General features: G+C 51.2%; 1 protein-coding gene and 1 long non-coding RNA gene across 4 annotated transcripts in view; both read left to right on the forward strand.

The window, feature by feature from the left end:
- Positions 1 to 765: 765 nt before the first annotated feature.
- On the forward strand, positions 766 to 12,615 carry LOC125322243. 2 transcript variants are annotated; one of them, XR_007201897.1, is made up of 4 exons: positions 766 to 989; positions 2,491 to 6,013; positions 11,069 to 11,349; positions 12,274 to 12,615. It is a non-coding gene; the product is annotated as an uncharacterized LOC125322243 (long non-coding RNA). The 2 variants fall into 2 exon arrangements; XR_007201898.1 differs by having other exon boundaries at positions 2,683 to 6,013.
- A 2,733-nt stretch (positions 12,616 to 15,348) lies between these two features.
- The window catches only part of FCHSD2 (FCH and double SH3 domains 2), a 123,403-nt gene continuing 118,435 nt past the window's right edge, over positions 15,349 to 20,316 (forward strand). For both annotated transcript variants that reach the window (XM_048294390.1, XM_048294392.1), the window contains exons 1-2: positions 15,349 to 15,524; positions 17,783 to 17,880. In XM_048294390.1, the coding sequence (XP_048150347.1) occupies positions 15,504 to 15,524; positions 17,783 to 17,880 (119 nt within the window). In that variant the 5' untranslated portion in view covers positions 15,349 to 15,503. The remainder of the gene's footprint in view (positions 15,525 to 17,782; positions 17,881 to 20,316) is intronic.

The following is a 20,316-nucleotide window of genomic DNA, read 5'->3' on the forward strand; positions in this document are numbered from 1 at the left end:
CTTTAACAGGAACTGACAAATGGGTGCAGACAGGGCACAGGGGACCTTTGCTGTCTGGGGCTGGTGCTCCTTTGGGAAGAGGGAATTGGAGGGGACCCGATGCACGTGATGCTCTCTGGGGCAAGCAGCTGCAAGAAGCAAGCCTTGAGCATGTTGCTTGAGGGCAGGCAGGGCTTTGCTCTGTGGCTGTGGCCATCTGGGTGTGGATTTTCTATTCTCCATCAGTAGTTGGGGATTTTTTTTAGCCCAGCTTTCGTTTCCCCCCCACTGAGTGCATGGGATGTCCCTCCCCTCCTCCTCCTCCTCACCATCAGGAAGGTGATGGAAGTGCCACTCACTTTTCCTCCAAGCTCCTACATAACCCAGGTTTTTGGGAGGGGTTTTTGAGAGAGGTTTTCAGACTCTCAAGTGCATTTTCTCCCCTCAGGATGATGCTTGCAAAGAGGGGTAGGGGTGCTGCCATGACCTCCCAGGCAGCAGGAGCCTATAACAGAAGCATCCTGTTGTGGCCAAAAATGTTGCTTCTAGGAAGACCATAAGTAAACAAACACCTCACACCAGGGCAGATGTGTTAAAACTAACCCATAGGCTTGGGCTACGTGTGCTGTGGGTTCCCAGATATGGTTCTGCTCTGCAGCCCGTGCAGGGCGGGGGGGGGGCGGGTGGGGCGGGGCACAAAAAAGCCACAAAACACCACAGGGTCTGCTCTGGTGGGGTCATCTCTGCTGCTGCTGACCCCATGGATGGCTTTCTTAGGAGCAGAGATGCTGAGTTTTCTGCCAAATTTCATAACACTTCCTCTTCCTCTGGGACTGCCTAGAAAATAGTAAATAAGTCAGATTTTAAAAAACCAAACAAACCCATTCAAGGTCTCATTCAAGAGGCTTTAAGCGAGTTGCAACAGCAGGAGCTGCTGGAAGAGGTGTCCTGGAAGACAGAACTTGCTGCTGGAGGAGGCTTTGCACTGATCCTGGTATACAAGAACACAGGTGAGCACATCCTCAAACCAAATCTTCCTAAACCCAGCAGCAGCAACTCACCCATGTAATTGTCCCAGTCTAAAATAGTGCTGGGGGAGAGGCTCTGCTGAGAAAGGCTCCTTTTTGCTCATTTCCCTCTTTTCAGAGCTGCTGAGGAGCTGTGCAGGAGTGGTCCCAACCACGCCTAGATCCCTGGCAGCAGCTTGGTGGGATTCAATGGGCACGGGCAGCTGGATTGTGGGGTCCAATCAGCCCCAAATTTTGTGGGGTCACTGCTTGGCTGACCCACCAGCAGCTCAGCCTGGGAGTGGAAACACAGCCTGGCACCATGATGGATTCCATCCAGCTCCAGCTGGAGATTGGTTCAAGGGATGGAGTGGCAGGGCTCCCGTAGCATCCCATGTCTCCCATTTTTTACCTGATCCTCATGAAAGGCACAGCAGAGAAGAGCCACAGAGAGGCTCAGGAGCAAGTTCCCATTGGTGCTTGGGGAAAAGCCATTTTCCAGTAGTTTTGTGGGCCATTATTTTTGCTCTCAGCTCCCAGCAGTGAGACCATGGAGACCAGCACAGGGTCCCACCCTGGAATCTCTTTGTTTCAAAAAAAAAAAAACAACTTGCTCTCACTACGGGACTTTTGAAATCACTTCCTTCCCCTTCAGTTCCAAAACAACCCTTGTGTCCTCAGGGAGATTCCTGCTGAGACACCCCAGGGTATGGCCCTGGACCCCAGAAATCCTGGCTCCCTGTGGATGCCAGGCACGGGGATGATCCTTATCCAGCTCAGCCCAGAAAACAAGAGGTTTGCTCAGCCCCAGTGAGTCCAGCCCATGCCTGGAGCCCCCCTGGAGATGTCCATGTAAATTAACTTAAAATTAATTTTATTTTAAATTCACTTCAAGTGGGTCAAAGAATCACACCAAGTGTCTCTTTAGAGTCCAAAGTGATCATGCGGGGATTTGAGGGATGGGTGAGGATGGGGAGGGCACTGTTACACATTCCCAACGTCCCAGCAAGCCTCCTGGGTGACCCACCCTGCTTCCTGCCCTTTGGGAGAAGGTTGGTGACATCCTCCTACACTCAAGTCATCCTTTAGCAGCTTCCCCATGGAAACAAACCCTATTGGAACCAAATCAACATTAGATCTGCTTTGACTGTCAATAAAAATAATGGAATCATTGAGGTTGGAAAAGACCTTTAAGACCATCAGGTACAACCATTCCCCCAGCACTGCCAAGGCCACCACTGACCCAATTGCCCAAGTGCCACATCCACACAACTTTAAATTCCTCCAGAGATGGGGACTCCAGCACTGCCCTGGGCAGGAAAACCTCCCTGCAGAGGATGGATGCAATTCAGCTTCTCCCTTTTAAAACCCCTCCATCATCATTATTTTTTTTTAATTGCATTTTCCTGTATTTTTTCATTTAACACACCAGTTAGACTCAAACTGGGCTCATGAAGCCCACCCTCAGGAGTGCAGAGTTCTGTGACCAACCCCTGTTTTCCAGGCTGGAGCAGAGGGAAGGTGAGAAATTGGGTCCACATGTATTTGTCCCTCCTCGAGAAGGGAGATCAGCCCTGAGGCTCATTCCCAGCTGGAGTCCTTGTCAGGAGGCCAATATTGTTATCTAGGGCCTGGCTGGTGTTTCTTCTTTGGACCTTTGCCACCGCAGTTAAAATATCTCTTCCACCACTCCCAGCATGTAAAGGTCACGTTCCAGAGATTAATCTGGAGTCTCCCAGGCCAGCTCCTTGGCTTGGGATCCCTGTTGGGACCGACACGAAGCAAAAGCCTCGGGATGCTGGATGTGCACTCCCAGTGCTGGAGATCCCCTGGCTGGGAGTGGGCTTGTCACCAGCGCCAGGTCCAATGTCCTCCGTGAGCTGGACATGGAGTTGTGGACAATTCTGAGCTAAACAGAAGCCAATTCCCCCTGGAGAAATGGTTAATTCCTTGTAAATCTGCTCCTAGCCCTCAGCCAAGCAGCCCTGGGAAGTCCAAGTTTGCGAAACAAGCATTGGAGGCATCGAGTTTGTTTGACCAGCTCTTACAGCTGGTCCTGCGCTTGGTTTTTGTCCAAACAAGTCCTGGAATGACAGGAACGGCTTTCCAAGTTCAATACAAGAGGAGAGTAATTGAGTGCCTGAGGAATGTGTATCAGTGGGACCATCTCTAAATGAAGGGATAAGTTACACCTAAGAAGCAAAGGATGTGTGGGCAAGGAGAAGGGGAACAGAAATTCCATTATCCCCAGGGAAAGAGGAGTCGATAGCCTGTGGCCCAGGAGATGGGAAGGACAGTGGGAGCTGCAGCATGTCCTCTGCAGAGACACAAACCTTCATACCAGCACCATTCTCCCAGCTGGATGGACCAAACCTGCAGCATCCAAATGTGCACGAAGCAGCTTAGGACAATGCAAGGGTTCCTTCCCCGTGCCTCCCAGGGCTGCTCCTGATGTCAGCTGGGCTTTCCCAGGAGAGGTGGTGGTGGTGCTCCCTGGAACTACTGCCTTCATTCTCTCCCCGTGATGAGGAGACCTTTTTGAGGAAATCTTGGTTATCCTGGCAACACTGCTGACATGGACACCACTGATACTCCAGGCTGAGGATAAGGGAACACTGTTCCACCACAAGCAGGCTGTGCAACCTCCATCCTTGGAGCTTTTCAAGACCCAGCTGAATAAAGCCCTGCATAACCTGGTCTGACCCCAGAGCTGCCCCTGCCATGACCAGGAGGTTGGACTGAGATCTCCTGAGGTTCTTTCCAACCCAAGTTATCCTGTCATACTCTGATCCAAGGATCCCAAACACGTCAGCGATGGAGCAGCACCAGGACCTGTGGCTCCACTGCACTGAGCCCTGGGTCTCTGTCACACACTGGGAGAGTCATGGGGAGTTTTACTGAGGCCAGCAGAGAGACAGATCCCTTTGTTTCAGCTTCCACATGAACTTCACCCTGCAACCTCCCACGAAAGCCAGTAAGTCTGGACCATGAACCCTCTAGCTGGTGACATTTAATGACACTCACCCCGGGCTGGTAGCTGTCATTAAAACTGAACCACAGACTCATGCAGAAACAACACAGTCTCATCGTCACTGGGATCTACCTCTTCCTGGTTAGGAAACACCACGAGAAAGACCCTTCCCTTAGCTAAGGCCTGCAGGTGTTTCCTGGTGATTCCAGGCATGGGAACTGTCCAAGCTGTCCCTTTCAATGAGTCAGTCATGGGGCGTCCACGGCAAAGCCTTGGAGCCACAGATGGAACCCTCAGGGCTCCGTGATTTTTAGAACAAATAGATCATCCGATAAGAAAACCCCAGGCAGAGATAATTTCAGGACCAGGTATTTCCAAGGGAAGTGGATGGAGATTTCTCTCCAGATGGATAACCACCAGGGAGAGGGATTGCCTCCAGTTTACACAGGAGTGAGTCACTCACCTTCCTGTGGCAGGAGGAAACCCTCTGCAGATTGGCACTGCAGGGACCTTCCCTTTGTAAGGAGGCTGCTATTTTGGGATAAAATGCTACAATGCTCTGCTTCTTCCTGTGTCCCTCAGGGCCAGCAGCATGGGCTGGGGAATCCCTGGCACAGTGGTGACCCTCCACACCACCCTGGCTCTGTGCTTCCTGCTCCAACCCAAACTATTCCGTGATCTTCCATGAGGGCCGTGAGGAGTTAGGACGTGATCATCTCACACCAACGTGGTTTTAGGGCGTGTGGGAAGTCTGCTGATGAACTGCTGGGTACCCTCTGCTCTGAAACTCAGCTCTCAATGAGCAACCCTAAACCCCAATGTGGCAGGGGCTAAAGGGCAGGAGCGTGGGACCAGCATCCACAGGAACTGGGGTACGAGCTCCGCACCAAGCCCTGGCTCCTCAGAATAACTGAGACTGGGGGAGTTATCTGCAGTTTCTGCTCCAAGCCTGACCTTCAGTGAGGTCAGGTTTTGTCAAGGACAGGCTCGGCTGCCTCCAAGGATGGAGATTTTCCTACTCCCCAGTGGGACCTCTCCAGCTCCTCCGGAAGCCCTGCCTCCCTCAAGCCAACCATGCTCCCCAGCCTGGTGCTGTTCCCAAGCTCCCTGAGCATTCCCGTTCCATCATGCAGGGGGTTACAGGAGTGATGAAGGTTGTTCAAAGAGTTCTTGAGCCTGTCCTGGCCCTTCAGGACCCCCTGTAGTGTGCAGGAGAGGATATCCCAAGTGCAGCTGCAGTGGGACATTGTGTGGGTGGGATCAACAGCCCACAGCCAGGCATTGGGTTAACCCCTTCACATCCCTTCTCCTCCCAGCTGTCCAGTCACTTCTTGAAGAGTTCATGGTGTTTCATCCACAGGCAAGAGAAAGGAAAAGTCATTGGGTGTTTCTGCTTGGATTTAGGAGCAGTTTCATCTTAGGGACGTCATCTCAGGACATGGCAGCATCTGCATGGCCAGCTGGTGTTAGAGGACAGCACTTAGGCCATGTCCCTGTGCCACCCAATGACACCCTCATTTGGGGTCCCCGTGTCACTTCTTGTCCCCAGGATGTCAGTGAGGAGTGAGTGGACCTTTGGGAAGGAGTGGGATGAGGGGACGCCACAGAGGGCTGACAAAAACATGGGCAAGGCAAAGGGCTCTGTTCAGCTCTCAGTGAGATCAGAAGCAGGTTGGTCCAAGGGACTGCCTATCCCTGGGAAATGCCTTTTGTAATGGGAAAAGGGATGCTCAGAAGACAAAAAATGTTCCCACATCCTGGCAAGGGCAACCTGCACTCCCAGGCAGTGCTTCCTTCCCGACCTTGGCTGGTGAATCCATCTCACCCGGGGCACTGAGGTCCTCTGTGTCCACAAAGTGCACCTCAAGCTGATGCAACCATGGAGTTACCGTGTCCTACAACCACTGATGTGTATCCCAGATGGCATCCCGGAGCCGGAGCTAGGAGTGTTAACGGCACGGGGCTGCCCAGGGCGTTCCCGCCTTGGAGGGTGCCCCATCGTGTTCCAGCCTGAGCTGGGACGTGCCACCACCAGCAACCAAGGGTGGCACAGCAGGTGAGTCAGAGGTGCTCTGCAGCATGGCCAGCCCTGCATGGCATTTTTGGGAGTCTGGACATGTAGAAAAGCAAACATGGCCAGCGAAATGTGCCTGCCCAGGCAGCAGCGGCAGCAAGGGCGGAAAGTCCTTATTTTGCATGGTTTAGATGCACCCAGGGGCGCATCTGGGAGATCTGGGGCTCGTGGCACAGTTTTACTCATGCAAATGCTGGCTAGATAATGGAATAATGGAATGGTTTGGGTGGGAAGGGACCTCAAAGATCACCCAGTGCCACCCCCTGCCATGGGCAGGGACACCTTCCACTAGTCCAGGGTGCTCCAAGCCCCAATGTCCAGCCTGGCCTTGGACACTGCCAGGGATCCAGGGGCAGCCATAGCTGCTCTGGGCACCCTGTGCCAGGGCTGCCCACCCTCACAGGGAGGAATTTCTTCCCAATATCCCATCCAGCCCTGCCCTCTGGCAGTGGGAAGCCATTCCCCCTTGTCCCATCCCTCCAGGCCTTTGTCCCTCTTCAGCTCTCCTGGAGCCCCTTTAGGCACTGGAAGGGGCTCTAAGGCCTTCCCAGAACTTTTTCTTCTCCAAGTTGAACCCCCCCCCAGCTCTCCCAGCCTGGCTCCAGAGCCTTTTTCCTAAGCTTTTTAAAGCCACTCATTCCCAGATAGGCATCTTCTCTCTGAAGGGCCAGTATAAAGCTTAACCAAGCTCATGTTTATGCCTCCGAGTGCTGGGACTTTCCAGATTTGAGATCTGCATTTGTGGATGGGCAAAGTGAACGGATTAAGTATTTCATCGAGTTAAAAGCCGGCACAAATTCTTGTTTCATTTCCCCTGTGACTCAGAGATGAACACTCACTCCCTGGCATGGCTCTTGTGTTTGCCACTGTTCTCTATCAGCTCTTCCTGGGGCAAAAGAACCTTTCCCAGGGCAGGAGCAATGCCCTCAAAGCAGGAAAAGCAATATTCTCTGGAAAATCTTCCTAGTGGAAAGGGGCTGGTTTTATGCAGGTGATGTATAACCCTAGCTGCCAGCTCAGCTGAGCCCAGGTTTATTTAGAATCACAGAATCATTAAGGTTGGAAAAGCCCGCTAAGATCATCGTGCCAACCATTAACCCTGACCCTCTGTGTTCACCACTAAACTGTGTGCCCAAGAGCCCTAATTAATGCTCTTAGGCACTGATAATCCACTAAGGTTGAACAAACTTATCTTTGGGAGGGCAACATGAGGCTTTTCACCCTTTTTTTACCAATGAGAACCCAGCACTGAATTGGTATTTGTGTGTGTTTTATTTCTGCTTTCTGGTGCTCAGGCTGAAAGCAGCAATTCAAGCTGATAGAAAACTCAAACCACTCAACAGATCTCTATTTTCACATTGGGATATTAAATTAGGGGATTACTTATTGTTAAAATGCTTTGATTGGTAATTACAGCCATAATGTCTTTGCTCTGCTCCAGGAGAATAAAAATCTCCGGGGCCCTTTCTTATTCTCTTTCACATTTTGGGGTTTTCACCTCTCCACGTCTCAAAGCCTCACCCTCCAAATAACATCATTTCATGGGCAAAACCAAGCAGCACAAGAGACAAGCTGACAGGAGTGGTGTTGATCTCTGTGTCTCTGCTCATTTACAGCAGGGATAAACCACTTTTGCCCTCTGGATGGAGCTTTGTGGCCACTTTGCTTCAGCGAGCAGGATGCTGCACCCCAGAGCATTATCTCTGGGAAACAGAGAGGAATAGCAATTAAATCAGCTGGAGGCACATCAGCACGTTGTTCCCACTACTTCTCTTTCACACAGGAAGTTTTGGTTCCCCTTTATGTCTGAAGATACAGCTCTAAACCCACGTTTCTCCCACACCCACCCTCTGGAAGGAACATGCCAGGCCATGCACAGAATGGGGAAAAACATGCTGAAATTGGCTTACGCCACACTTTCAACTCTGTGTCCCGTTTCACTTCCTTCCTAGCCTTGGCAGAGGATGGGTAACTCCAAGATCTCCATGGCTGGGCAGCTCCAAGGCCACACATTCATCTCCTGATGTCCTCTCCTCCTGTTTGCATCCAGGTGCCTCCTCCTCATCCAGATCCAGTCTCCTTACAAAAGGAGATTTCTTAGGAGCTTCATCTCTGTTTCCTTTACTGGCACCCAGTGTCAGGAGAAGACTTGACAGAGACATCTCTGGTTTGGAAAAGGTGCTGGGAAAAGGGTATTACCAATCCATGAAGGATTTTTACCTTTATTCTATTTACCACCATGAGAGTGGTGGGGGGGCCCTGGCACAGGGTGCCCAGAGAAGCTGTGGCTGCCCCATCCCTGGAAGGCCAGGCTGGAGCAATTTGCTCTAGTGGAAGGTGTCCCTGCCCATGGCAGGGGGTGGCACTGGATGAGCTTTAAGGTCTTTTCCACAATCCATTTTGTGATTCCATGATTTGAGGCTGCATCCAGATCCCAAGGTTTGCAATTCCCCTTGTCTGAAGAAGAGCTGTGCTCCTGGGCTTCACAGCTGGGAGAGTTTGGGGTTGGAAGGGGCTTTTATCCAGGAAGGACACTGCTTCTTCCCTGCTTCCCTGGCTGTAGGAAGAGGGGTGAAAAGGGGATATTAAGGTTGTCCAGGGTGAATGGAGGTGTCTGCACGTGAAAGCACCCAGAGAAACTTGATGCCAGGGTGGTGGGGATGGCTGATGTTGATAACCAGGGCTGCAATGGGATGTGGCCCAGTGGGGAACACTGGAAAGGAGCCATCCCTGTCCAGCCCAGCAGCTGTGAGCTGATACAGTCCCCATGCAGCTGAACCCCAGGGAGAGCGGTGCTCTGATAAAGGCAGGGAGCAGCCAGGTGCTGGCATCTCCATTGTCCTGCTCCGGGGCTCAGCTAGCTCTTCCCACAGCACTCCTGACTCACACACATCTAGTCTGGATGTGCCCTGTCCTTCCTGAACATCCACCATGGATGCAGAAAGCAATCCAGCAATCCCTTTCCCTCTGCAGCTGTAAATAAGGAGGAGAAGGGCTTCCCACATCTCCTCCCAGCCACACAATAGCCTTGAGCCCTGTGAAACTCCTGGTCCCCAAAACTGGTCTCAGACATTTATGTAGAACCATCCTTCAGGTGGTTATTCACTCTCTCTCCAAGATGGAATTTTCCTCAGCTGCCCTGGAGGGATCATAGAATCATAGGATGGTTTGTGTTGGAAGGGACCTCAGAAATATAAAATTGCTGAGGTTGGGAAAGACCTTTAAGAAAATCAAGTCCAACTGTTAACCCAGCAGCCCCACTTTCACCTCTAAACCCCATCCCCAAGTGCCACATCCATATTTTATTTTTAACATTTCCAGGGATCCAGGGGCAGCCACAGCTGCTCCGGGCACCCTGTGCCAGGGCCTCACCACCCTGCCAGGGAACAATTCCTTCCCAATATCCCACCCAGCCCTGCCCTCTGGCAGTGGGAAGCCATTCCCTGTGTCCTGTCCCTCCATCCCTTGTCCCCAGTCCCTCTCCAGCTCTCCTGGAGCCCCTTTAGGCTCTGGAAAGGGCTCTGAGCTCTCCCTGGAGCCTTCTCCTCTCCAGGCTGAAGAGAAGACTCTGAAGAGACCTTAAAGGAGCCTTCCAATGGAAGGACCCAGGATACTCAGCCCTCCCCATCCGCTGCCCTTCACACGACACCATCCACCTGCAGATGGAAATACCCTGGTGGGAGCAGGCAGGGATGGACCTGGCTGGGGACAGATAATGCTGGGATCACAGCAATGTGCCCCAGCGAGTTTTGGGTTACACATTAACAAGAAAAGGGGGAGAGCAGCAGTGGAGGTGACGCACGACCAGGCAGGGAATTTACAGCAGGACTGCACATGGGACAGCCCCATCCTGACATGCTCCTGGCAGCAGCAGGTCTCTGTGACCTGGAGACACTGAGACTTTTGGGATCAGATCTGTCTCCATTATGCCAGAGCCCATTTACAGTAGGATTTGTCAGTCTGACAAACTTGTACTCCCAAGGAAGGGGTGGGAAATCAAATGGGGACTGTAAGAAAGAGGGGGGCAAACTTTTAGGCAAGGGCTGTTGTGATAGTACAAGGTGTAATGGTTTTAAACTAAAAATTAGGAGATTTAGTTTAGGTATGAGGTAGAAGTTTTTTATAATGAGGGTAGGGAGGTGCTGGCACAGGTTGCCCAGAGAAGCCATGGCTGCCCCATCCCTGGAAGTGTCCAAGGCCAGGCTGGATGGGGCTTTACATCAGCAGAGAGGCCACATCCACTTCAAAGCACCAAGAAGCACCTGGATAGCCTTGGACACACAGCCACACTGGGATAGGACAAAGGGCAGACACCGAGTCCTGCTCCAGATGTCCTGATGCCTCATGTTCACGTCTCGTCACATGCAATCAGACAAAGAGCAAGAAAGCTGCCAGTTCCTGGAGGAAAACAAACCCCATAAACCTGCCAAGCATCCCTGCTCAGAGATATTTACACTTTCAACGTGTTCTCATGGAAATTAATCCCAGTCTCAGCCCTGCAGGTATGGTAAACATTAGAAGTGAGGAATGGGGAGAGGCCAGGACAGTGGAGCAAGGGGAACAAAGCAGTTTGGATGTACCAGCCTTCCCCGAAATGTGGCGGAACAGGCCCAAGCAGGACGTGGCAGGGCTGCTCAGGCTCCCTTCCAGCCTGGCTGGACCTCCAGCCCCCCGCGGCCATCCCGGCTGCAGGACGAGTCCTTCCGTCCCACTGTGACCTGCAGGAAGCTGATTCCGTCCCCTGCGCTCCCCAACAGCTCCTTCAAGGTTTCCTCAATCTGCACCAGGTTACAACAAGCCCCAAAGAGGGATTTTTAATTCCGCTGGGAAATGCCAAAGCATGCAAGAAGCAAGGAATTCTACGGGGGGGGGGGGGGAATGCATCATGCCCTGTGAAACTTATTTTTCCCCATCCGTAGAATTTCGTGCTTTCTGAATGCTTTGTGAATCTTGTCCTTCCCAATCCATGTATCTTCTTTCCTATTTTTCTAAATATTTTAATATTTCTTTATGTTTTTCTTCCCTGGCAAAAAGCAGTGAGCGGTGTCAGCTGCGGAGCTGTCACCTGTCCCCTTCCCGTGGCTGTAGGACCGGTGTGATTCGCATCCACATGGCACCCCCACGTGGGGAAAGCCTGAAGGCTCTGGCCTTCATGCTTTTCATGGAAGGAAGGGCAGAAGGAAGGCTGGAAATGCCTGGTTCAGTGCCACCATGAGCTTTGAAGGCCTGGAAGAAATGCTCAGAACAGAGCCGTGGATGTCAGATAATCTCAAGCCCAATTTCGGGAACATTATGGACATTATGGCTAATTATTCCAGGTAATTTTGTCCTTTCTTTATTTTTTTTTTAATACTTTCATTCACTTTTTCCTTTTCATTTTTTTCATTATTTTACTCTTATCTGTATGTGATCTTAGATGTATTTTCCAATAGAAATGAATTGATGATTCTGTGCATCTATCTCAATCGTTATATCCATTCAGCTCTTTAGTACTTATATATTCATTTAAATATAAACTACATGCTTATACATTCATATATATCCACACATAATATAAAAGAAATGCTCCTATACAAGAGAGCTGGAGAGGGACTTTGGGCAAGGGCCTGGAGGGACAGGACAAGGGGAATGGCTTCCCACTGCCAGAGGGCAGGGCTAGATGGGATATTGGGAAGGAATTGTTCCCTGGGAGGGTGGGCAGGCCCTGGCACAGGGTGCCCGGAGCAGCTGTGGCTGCCCCTGGATCCCTGGCAGTGTCCAAGGCCAGGTTGGACAGGGCTTGGAGCAACCTGGGATAGTGGAAGGTGTCTGTGCCCATGGCAGGGGGTGGAATGAGATATTTTTTAAGGTTTTTTCCAACTAAACCATTCTGGGATTCTATGGTATTCCTAAATATTCATATTTACTACAGTTAAATATAGTGCATTTCATACAAAAAGCTGACTTCCCGTGAGGAAGCTCCTCAGGAGCTGCTGTGCTGGCAGCCCCTCTCTCCACAGTCCCTACCGGCGAGCAAACCCTTCTGCCAGGAGCGCTCCTGCCCGGTCAGCAGCAGGCGAATCCCGCGTTATCAGCACCGCCTGGGATCTGCTGCTGGAGAAGCTGCTCCGCCAAGGCTCCGGCAGCCGGAGCTGCCCCGTGCGCACCCAGCTCGCCGGATTCTGCTCGGAAGCGCATCCTGGCAGCCGAGAGCCCTCCGACACAACGCGGTTTTGCACTTACAAAGGTTTAAACCCCTGCAGGGATTAAATTCAGATGCGAATGTTGAAGTGGCCCAACGGGACAACGGAGCGGCCGCTTGGGAGCTGGGATCCACCACGGTGCCGTCGCCTGAGGATGGGAATCAAGGGAGCTCCGTTCCTTAAAGTTCCTCTCCAAATTTTGTTTTTATGGCTAATTTTTTTTTTTCCTGGGTCCAGGAATACGCTGCAGTTTTCAGCTGCGGGTTTGTCACCATTGGCTGGAATTTGGCTCTTGAGTTTTCCAACCTTTATGTCTCATCTCTGTTGGGGTTCCCTGAGAGGAGTGTATTGCGCTAGGACTGTATTCTGTGCCCTCCTTAATTTAAAATGAAATGAAATATAAGAAATGAAGCAAAATGAAATTAAATTAAATCAAACGAAATTAAAGAAATTAAATAAAATAAACCCAAATTAAATTAAACAAAGTAAACCAAAAGGTCAGTAAAATATAAAATAATAACTGGTCTAGTGGAAGGTGTCCCTGCCCATGGCAGGGGACGGAACTGGATGAGCTGTAAGGTCCCTTTCAGCTCAAACCATTCCATGATTCCATGAAGGGCTGCACACACCGATTCCACCCCCTTGCAGCCCTAATAGCGAGAAGCGATATATTTTCACAGCATCTACTGATGCACCAAGTCTCACTAATCATTTCAAGCTTCTCGGGGAGAAAGAGTTAAGACTAATTAGCAGCACTAAATAAACTAATAGCTGGAGGCGAAAGGAGAATTCAAGTTGCATTTTAGTTTTAAAGGTGGTTAAAGCATCTTTAAAGGCGAAGGGTCATTTTCTGGGAGCTGGAGCAAAGCAGCTCATCAATAATGAAGGAGCCGGCAATGGAGCAGCGGCAGCAACGCTGGAGCACTTGGGAAAATGCAATTATGGGAATTGCCTGATGCTCTGCGAGCTGCCCCGGTAATTTGCTTAAGGGAACAGCCAAATGCACTTTAATATTTCAAAGACTTCGTTGCAGCCGAACTAATAAGCCAAAGCCACGAATTTCAGTGCTGGGGCGGGGGGTTAAAACCCCAAAAAGCACCTCTGCTCAGGGGGTTTTAATTGACACCCAAAGAAACATGACAGGGCTGGGAGCATCAGTTCTGCCTCCTGGGCTCTCTGTGTCTGCAGTGCTCAAGGGTTCAGCTTTATTTTCCTTTGGTTAAAACCACCCCCCGGCAAAGGCTTGTGTCCGGGTGCTCTGCTCCCAGCGTGCTGCCCTTGGGATGCACCAGGATCTGGGTGCAGCATCAAGGGATTTCTCCAGCCGCTGTCAGGGGGTCGTGGTCCCTCATGTACTCAACTCCAGCTCAAGTCCAGCTCTTGCTGCCCAGCTTTGTTTGGGCAGCCTGGAAAGTGGTGGGGGGAAGGGGATGGCTGGTTTGGGGAACATCTCCGGCATGCCACGAGCTGTGTCCGGCACCCCAATCCCAGTGTGTGGATCCTGCACTGCACTCCTCTGTTCACCGCCCTGCAGCCCTGAGCACACCCTGCACCCCTGAGCACCCCAGAGCACCCCGACCACTTCCTGGGCACCCCCCCTTCACCCCTGAGCACCCCAGAGCACCCCGACCACTCCCCTTCACTGCCCCATGAACACCTTGCACCCTCCCTGTGCAAACCCCTTCACCCCTGTGCACCCCCTTGTGCAAACCCCAAACCCTTCGTGTACCCCCTTGTGCATCCCCTCCGCACCCCTGCGCCCTCATTGTGCCCCGCCGCGCACCCCATACACACCCCCACTGTGCACACCCTGCACACCCCATTCACACCCGTGTGCCCCCATACACGCCCTGCACACCCCATACACACCCTATACACACCCTGCACACCCCATTCACAGCCCATACACACACCCTGCACACCCCATACACACCCGTGTGCCCCCATACACACCCTGCACACCCCATACACACCCCATACACACCCTGCACACCCCATACACGCCATGCACACCCCATACACGCCATGCACACCCCGTACACACCCCATACACACACCCCATACACCCCATACACACCCCATACACCCCATACACACACCCCATACACCCCATTCACACACCCCATACACGCCATGCACACCCCGTACACACCCCAAACACACACCCCATACACCCCATACACCCCATACACACACCCCATTCACACCCCATACACACCCCATACACCCCATACACACACCCCATACACACACCCCATACACCCCATACACCCCCCATACACCCCATACACACACCCCATTCACACCCCATACACACACCCCATACACCCCATACACACACCCCATACACCCCATTCACACCCCATACACACACCCCATACACACACCCCATACACCCCATACACACACCCCATACACACACCCCATACACACACCCCATACACCCCCCATACACCCCCCATACACCCCATACACACACCCCATACACCCCCCATACACACCCCATACACACCCCATACACACACCCCATACACACACCCCATACACCCCATACACACACCCCCATACACACCCCATACACACACCCCCACACACACCCCCATACACACACCCCATACACACCCCATACACCCCATACACACCCCATACACCCCATACACACCCCATACACACCCCATACACACCCCATACACCCCATCCCCGCCCCCATCCCCGCCCCCATCCCCGCCCCCATCCCCCCCCGTGCCCCTCCCCCGGCGCCGCCGCCCCCGTGGCGCCCCCTCGCGGCCGCCGCGTGCCGCGCAGCCCCCGCGCGCGCCGGGGGCGTTCCCGCCCCGCCCCTGCCCAATGGCGGCCGCCGGGGGCGGCGCAGGGCCCGGGGCGGCCGCTGGGGGGCGCGCGCGGCCGCCGCGCGACTCTCATGGCGTTGGTTTTTAATTTTTTTTTTTTTTTTTTTTTTCCCCCTTCTTCCTTTTATTTTGTTCCCCCCGTCTTTCTCCGAAGTCTCTCGCCGCTCTCCCTCCGCCGCTCCCCAGCTCCGGGACGCTGCTCCGCTGCCCGTGAGGAAGAGGCGGCCTCCCCCCGCCGTCCCTCCCCGCCTCCACCCCTCCCTCCCTCCCCTCCTTCCCCGCTCCTCCCGCCGACCGGGACTCGCCCCGGACTGGGAGGGAGACGGTCGCTGCCCGCTCCTCCTCCTCCTGCTGCTCCTCCTCCTCCTCCTCCCGCAGCGGGGGCCGCATCCTGCTGCCGGAGGGGAGGGAATTGATGTGGATACCCAGCGCAGCACCACCATGCAGCCGCCGCCGAGGAAGGTGAGACCCCCGCCCGGCGCAGGGGGGCTGCGCATGGAGGGCCGGGGGGCCGCTGGGGGTGGTTCTGAGGAGGGTGCGGCGTGGGGTGGGGTGGGTTTGGGGTACGGGGGAGATGTTGGGGTCCGAGGGCGCGGGGAGGGGGGGCGCAGGGTGGGCTGTGCGGTGGGGGAGGCTGCGGGAAGAAGGTTTGGAGAGCGAGTGCAAGTGCTGGGAAGGGAGTGGGGGGTGCAGCGGCGAGTTGGGGGCTGGGGGGGCTTCGGCGAGGGTGGCCCTGCAAGGTGGTCGTGAGGGAATGTCGGGGGGGTGTTGGGGACTGGGTACGGATGGCCGGGGTGGCCGTGGGGTGGGATGGGTTGGGTTGGGAGTCAGCTCTGGAAGCAGGACAGGGCATGGATGGGGACGCACTGGTGAGGATGGAGGTGCAGGGGAGCAGCGCTCGGTCAGGGACCCCATCCCCGCGGAGGCTCTCCAAGGGAAGGGCTGGGAGGCGGTCAGTGGCTGCTGAGGGCTTGGCTGCATGGAGGCGTTGAGGTTGCGCTGCTTTTGGGGTGCTACCATGGGAATTTTGGGGGCTCGTGTGGTGTGTTGGTGCCAGCAGCGAGGGGTTGGTGGTTTTGGGGAAGAAGGTCACGTCTGAAGTTGATCCAGGGACGCAGACTATCCCGGCATGTGCCAGGAGCACACGGGAGCAGGGACAGCCGGAATGGTACAGCATTTTCACACGCGTTCCCATGCGCCATGGGAGCGACCTGCAGATGCACCGGAGGCTCTCCGGTGACCCTGGGATCCGTGGGAATGTGGGAATGTGGGAATGTGGGGTGCTGCCCATCGGGGGGACTGGTGTGGGAACAGAGGCAAGCGGGAATGGACATTTGGGGAACAGGCCGTGCCCAGTGTCGCTTGTCTGGGTAGGCAGGTTGGTATCTGGGAGACCGGAGCTGCAGCGGGGTCTTGAGCTGGTCCGTGGTGATTTCTGGGTTGGTCATTTTGGGGGTTGTGCGGCATGGTCGGGGTGTGGGGAGTAGGGAGAGCTGGAGACGATGGAGAGAGAGGCTGCTCCTGTGCAGGCACCAGGGGAAGGAGTTCTGTGGGGTTGAGATCTGTGTCTGTTCCGTGTCGGTGATGCTGTTCGGTTTGGGGTGGTATGGGCGGTAATGGTTTGCGGCCCCAGGGAGATTCCCGCCTTGATGCTGGGATTTCCCCGTGGGGAGAGGAGATTGCAGGGGTTTGCCAGGTGGAGAACTGGGTAATAGTGACCAGGAGAGGAGGGAACACAAACAGAATTCCCTTGTCATGCCCAGAGCTCCCCAGTAGCCCTGGGAGGCAGCTGCAGTGAAAGTCTCTCCTCGGCTCATTCCTGCCTCCCAGCCTCTTGTTTTAGGGGTGGACTCTGCTTTTGTCAAAGAAAACCAATTTAATTTCAATCATTTCAATTTTATTCCGTGTTTGGTGGTTAATTTATTTCACATGTGTGTCGTTGTTTGCCTGTATTACTTCATTAGAGCTTATTTCCATTACCTGGGTTGTGTCGTGTGGGTTTATTTATTTTGAGTTGGGCTTTTTTTATATACAGATAAAACCAAAAATGCTGAAAGTTCACGTTAAAAATAGACACTTTTTCTGCTTAAAGTCAGGGGCATACATGTGATTTATTTTTTTGGTGTCATGGTTTTCAGAGTTACAACAGAGAAGCCGATGAGATCCAGGTTTTTTTTTTTTTGCCTGGCTAGTGGAGAAGAGGGAGCTGGGTGCCCTTTTCCTCTGTGAATTTCGCATCCCTCTGCAGTAGCAGTTTGGCATTTCTGTCCTCATGAATGCATAATGTGTTCAGAGATATTGGTGATCATTTTTTAGGCCGATATGTGGATTCCCTGTGATCACTAGAGGGCTTAAATGCCAAGAGCTCTTGTTTTAGAAAAAACAAGAACAAAACAATTCCAAGGTTCCCCCGGCGAAACAAAACCATTCCCGATACCTGTGCCATTAGTGCTGTCTGCCAGTTACCAAGTAGGTTCCCAAAGTATTGGCATTTTAGTTGTGCAGGGCCACCAGGCTCAAAGGAGAACCACACCAGTACTAAAAATGTAAAGCCGACCTTCTGAAGCCTTTTCCAGTTTGTTAGTTTCTTTTCTCATTGAAATGTGACATAAACTACAGGAAATATAAGTGGTCTGTGGCTTTGTTTGTTTTCTTGTTGAAATGTGACATAAATGACACAACGTGTAAGTGGTCCTTGGGTTTGTTTGGTTTTTTTGTAGGTGAAAGTTACACAAGTGCTGAAAAACATTCAGGTTGAGCAAATGACAAAACTTCAGGCCAAGCATCAGGCAGAATGTGATCTACTGGAAGATATCAGGTAAGGCTACAGAAAATGTTACCAAAATTCCTTTAAGGTCCAGTTTTTGGAAGAACATTTGAGTTACAAAATTCAGGAACTGACGATGGAATTTCCTCTTTGGATTTCCTGCTTTTAGGCTGTTAAAGTTTTGACACAGCTGGAAATTATAACTGGAGCTAACACAATGCAAACCATTTTTTCTTGTCTTCAATGGGGGAAATGTTAAAAGAAACTCACAAACAACATACAAAAAGCATTGGTCTTTTCAGCAATATTTCTTCATATAATATACTGAGACTTTGATTTACCAGTTTTAAAAGTCCGCTAAAATTACTGAAATATTTTAAAGCCACTGATGATTTATGTCTCACTAGAGATAGCTTTGAAAAGCACTTTCAAGCAGATTGCATTTTTTACCAGAAAGTTGCAAGAAGATATTTGCATTTATAATTTAAAACTCTGCACGGGTTCAAAACAATAGAGAAAATCCACACGACATCGCTTGGGAGGTTTCATTATTCATTTTACCTAATGTGATTTGCTTCTCTTGAAATTAAAGGTTTACTTTTAACAAAATATGGTGGGAGTGGGTACCTGGCATTATATGGAGGATTAATCATTCCATTTCAGTATTCCATTTCAATATGCAGCAGTAAGTCCATTGTTGCCCTGCTCTTTCTGGCAGTGGATAGTCCACATGTTAATTATTTAAATGAGATTCCCTGCTTGATGTTTGTATATTAAATGCAAGTGTTTGGCTTTGACAGATGAAGTTCTGTTTGTCTCACTATCAGTGTCCTCCATAAATCAGAATGTCAAGGCCTGAACCTTTTCTCCCCCTTGTTTTTTGGGTGTTGAAACACTTTTTTGTATGGGAAAGATCACAGCATTCATTTCCTCAGATTAACATTATTCTGGGGAGTGTGTAACTCGCAAATGCTGGGTAATAAGTAACAGACTGATCCAAGGAGTTCTCCCCGCTTCGATGGAAACTTATTTTTAGAGCATCTAGGCTGGGTACTGCTGCTCTAGCCCAGGTTTTGTTAGCACTTGCTATTTTTCAGGAGCTTATGCTCACTGCAGTCTGTATTCTGCTGAAAGATGTTATAAGCCTGTGGATACAAACCCAGGAAAATGTGAAAATGCCGGCTTAAAATGTTTTCCTTTAATGTAATTTAATTTCTGCAGTTAATTAATTTTCTGAATTTTAATGTTGGGGATTAGGAAGCCAAGTTAATACATTTAATTCACTCCCGTGGTCACTGAGTGTGTTCAGCACGCTGGTTGCAGAATTGCTGCGTGGATTTACAGATTAAACATTCTTTCAGTGTGGGATGATGAGATGGGGTATGACAGCTCCGTGGTGTCAGTGATTTGTTCAAGTATCAGATAAGAGAATCAGAGAGAACCAGGGAATTTGGGGTTAAAAGCATTTGCTGAACAAGCCCTGATCTCGGGGCGTGATGCAGAGGCCTTTGAATTGGGAAGGGGGAAAGCTTTGGGGGCTCCATGGTGTTGGTCAGGGTGTGATGCTCGTGCCTCAAGTTGGGTTATCAACCTCGCCCTAATATCCTGTGTAATTTATGGCTGGATTCAGGATATGCAGCCACTGTGGTTCCGGAGCGTTCCAGAAAGCTGGAACCACACACAGGATCTTTTTGTCTCTGGAAGGAAGGTTTATTTTTATAGTAAACACCCTGCTGTTATCCAAAAGTATGGAATTTTAGCAGAGTGCCATTTGTTTATCGAGACTCAGAAGACTTTGGGTCCTTTGGTAGCATTTTTGAAGCTTTTGGGCACTGCAGGAGCACAACTTTGTACTTGGAATTCCAGCAACTGACATGCTGCAATGGCAACAGGAAACACTGAATCAGGGCTTGCAAACCAGTGATTAAAAATGCATGTTTGAAAAAGTTACTTTATTGTGAATAATTGCTTCATTTGTTGGCACATCAATGCAAGCATTCAAATCATATTTTTTGTATCACTTTGGTTGGGTTTCGTGTGTAACTAAAGAGAAGTGATAGGAGGAAAAGATCAGAAAGTTCTCCAGCAGAATACATCTATTGTCTGCTGTATTAGCAGATGATTTTTGGCAGTCTACCAGCCCATAAAGCATGCTTGCAGTTCCAGTAGCTTTGATATCTTTATGCAAAGCTGGGGATTCTTGGTTGGGGTTGAGGTATATGTGTGTAACTACCCTTTTTTTTGCATGGCTTTCGACACTATGTAAAATTCTAGTATTTATTTAAAAAAAATACCAAATGTCCATTTCAGTCTAAACAAACTGTGTTGTGTTCCTCTGTGGCAGCTCAGTAGCACTAAAGCTGAAGTCTCTTTCAGTGACAAGACTCTAATAAAAAATGTGTTTGAAATGTGTTAGCAGATAGATTTAAAAATACATTTCTGTGTTTATAATCTCTGTTTGGCTCTTTGTGTTACATTTCTTCATGC

This window comes from Corvus hawaiiensis, chromosome 2 (assembly GCF_020740725.1).
Source record: "Corvus hawaiiensis isolate bCorHaw1 chromosome 2, bCorHaw1.pri.cur, whole genome shotgun sequence".
NCBI classification, from domain to species: Eukaryota; Metazoa; Chordata; class Aves; order Passeriformes; family Corvidae; genus Corvus; species Corvus hawaiiensis.